Here is a 1891-nt window from a genome sequence, read left to right as displayed (position 1 = left end):
TTTTTTAATCAATATTATGAAACAAATCGAAGAATGTGTGTTGTAATTCAAAATATTTGCATTTATTATCTTGGTTGATCCTTTTAACACAAACCAATTATTATAAAAAAAATCAAGTGCATATAACATACTGAAATATCTTTTTTATCCAATCAGATACAGCGACATGAATACCTACGTTTGTTTAGCCGCTCTTTTGCTAGTCAGCGTCAACGCTGCAGGTACGTTGTTGCAGTAATTATAATAATATAGAAAATCACAATTGATCCTATTTGTACTGAAAATCATATTTTCCGTAAATACGTGATACTATTTTTGTTTTGTTTTATATTTCAATCACATTTTATAAACATATATCTTACTTTTATACATAAACTTTTGTGTATATGTTAACTACTTTAACAAAGGAGGAGATAGCTTTCATCGCTTTTCCACATTGGTCCCATTCTTTGAGCATTTATTCTATTTTCAATACGATATACCCCAATGAAATGAAATAAATGTGAGATATTAAACAAACAAAAAACGATATGAACAAGACAAATATGCTACTAGAGAGTTTTCGATCTTCAAATAATGTCTCAAATAGGAACTACAATGTCATAGTATACATAGTTAAATAACCAATAAATTCATAATGTTTAGGAAAGTATGGAGCAGTAAATGGAGGCATGGGAGGAGGAAGTGGTGGTAGCGGAGGAAGTGGCGGATTCGGAGGAAGTAGTGGATTCGGCGGAAGTGGAGGTTTCGGTGGAAGTGGTGGATTCGGGGGCAAAGGGGGATTTGGTGGTGTGAGTGGAGGCAGTAGTGGAGGATTCGGAGGAAGTGGTGGATTCGGTGGTGGTGCTGCCGGTAAAGGCGGAAGCTTTGGAGGAAGCGGTGGATTTGGAGGAATGAGCGGCGGTGGATTTGGCGGTAGCGGAGGATTCGGCGGTATGAGTGGAGGAGGGTTAGGAGGAAAAGGTGGATTCGGAGGAATGAGCGGTGGTGGAAGTGGTGGATTTGGAGGAAGCGGAGGCTTTGGAGGAAGTAGTGGATTTGGAGGAAAAGGTGGATTCGGAGGAATGAGCGGTGGCGGAAGTGGTGGATTTGGAAGCAGCGGAGGCTTTGGAGGAAGTGGTGGATTTGGAGGAAGCGGAGGCTTTGGCGGAAGTAGTGGCTTTGGAGGAAAAGGTGGATTCGGAGGAATGAGCGGTGGCGGAAGTGGTGGATTTGGAGGAGTGAGCGGCGGTGGATCTGGAGGTAGCGGAGGTTTTGGAGGAAGCAGTGGATTTGGAGGAAAAGGTGGATTCGGAGGAATGAGCGGTGGCGGAAGTGGTGGATTTGGAGGAGTGAGCGGCGGTGGATCTGGAGGTAGCGGAGGTTTTGGAGGAAGCAGTGGATTTGGAGGAAAAGGTGGATTCGGAGGAATGGGTAGTGGAGGAAGTGGTGGATTTGGAGGAGTGAGCGGCGGTGGATCCGGAGGTAGCGGAGGTTTTGGTGGAAGTGGGGGTGAGTAAATGTGTAATCAAATTCTTCATAGAAAGACAAAATACTTCAATATAGATTTATCAAGTGATACAGTGATCAACATTTCGCCTTCCATTGCATTTTGATGTAAATTTAAGAAAAAGAAAGATGTTAAATTCTATGCAATGTGCAAAACATTTAATTTCTATATATGTTTTCATATAAGAATTATGTTGTAAATGAAGCTTTATCTTATAATAATCGCAATTTTAATTCAATTATGAAAATAAAATCAATCGAGCAATCAATTAATAACGTTTGGGTTATATATAACATAATAACTATTGATGCATATTCTTTTTTAGGAGCAAAATACTAAGAAGAGACTAATCGACAGAAAAAATCGATGATGCATTGTTAATTCAAAATTAGCCAAATAAAT

At 39.9% G+C, this 1891-nt stretch overlaps 1 protein-coding gene across 1 annotated transcript; it reads left to right on the top strand.

Annotated features, from left to right (window-relative positions):
* The first annotated feature begins 667 nt into the window (after positions 1-667).
* LOC117332814 (glycine-rich cell wall structural protein 1-like) lies at positions 668-1891 on the top strand. The gene is made up of 2 exons (XM_033891859.1): positions 668-1491; positions 1815-1891. Exons 1-2 carry the CDS (start codon positions 672-674, stop codon positions 1826-1828), a joined length of 834 nt encoding a protein of 277 aa, XP_033747750.1. The 5' UTR covers positions 668-671; the 3' UTR covers positions 1829-1891.

Source organism: Pecten maximus, chromosome 8, assembly GCF_902652985.1.
Source record: "Pecten maximus chromosome 8, xPecMax1.1, whole genome shotgun sequence".
In the NCBI taxonomy this organism is placed as follows: Eukaryota; Metazoa; Mollusca; class Bivalvia; order Pectinida; family Pectinidae; genus Pecten; species Pecten maximus.
This window is presented reverse-complemented; position numbering and strand designations above follow the sequence as displayed.

Excerpts from the sequence above, each read along its gene's own strand:
- LOC117332814 (XM_033891859.1), top strand. The coding sequence starts at position 672 with ATGGGAGGAGGAAGTGGTGGTAGCGGAGGAAGTGGCGGATTCGGAGGA.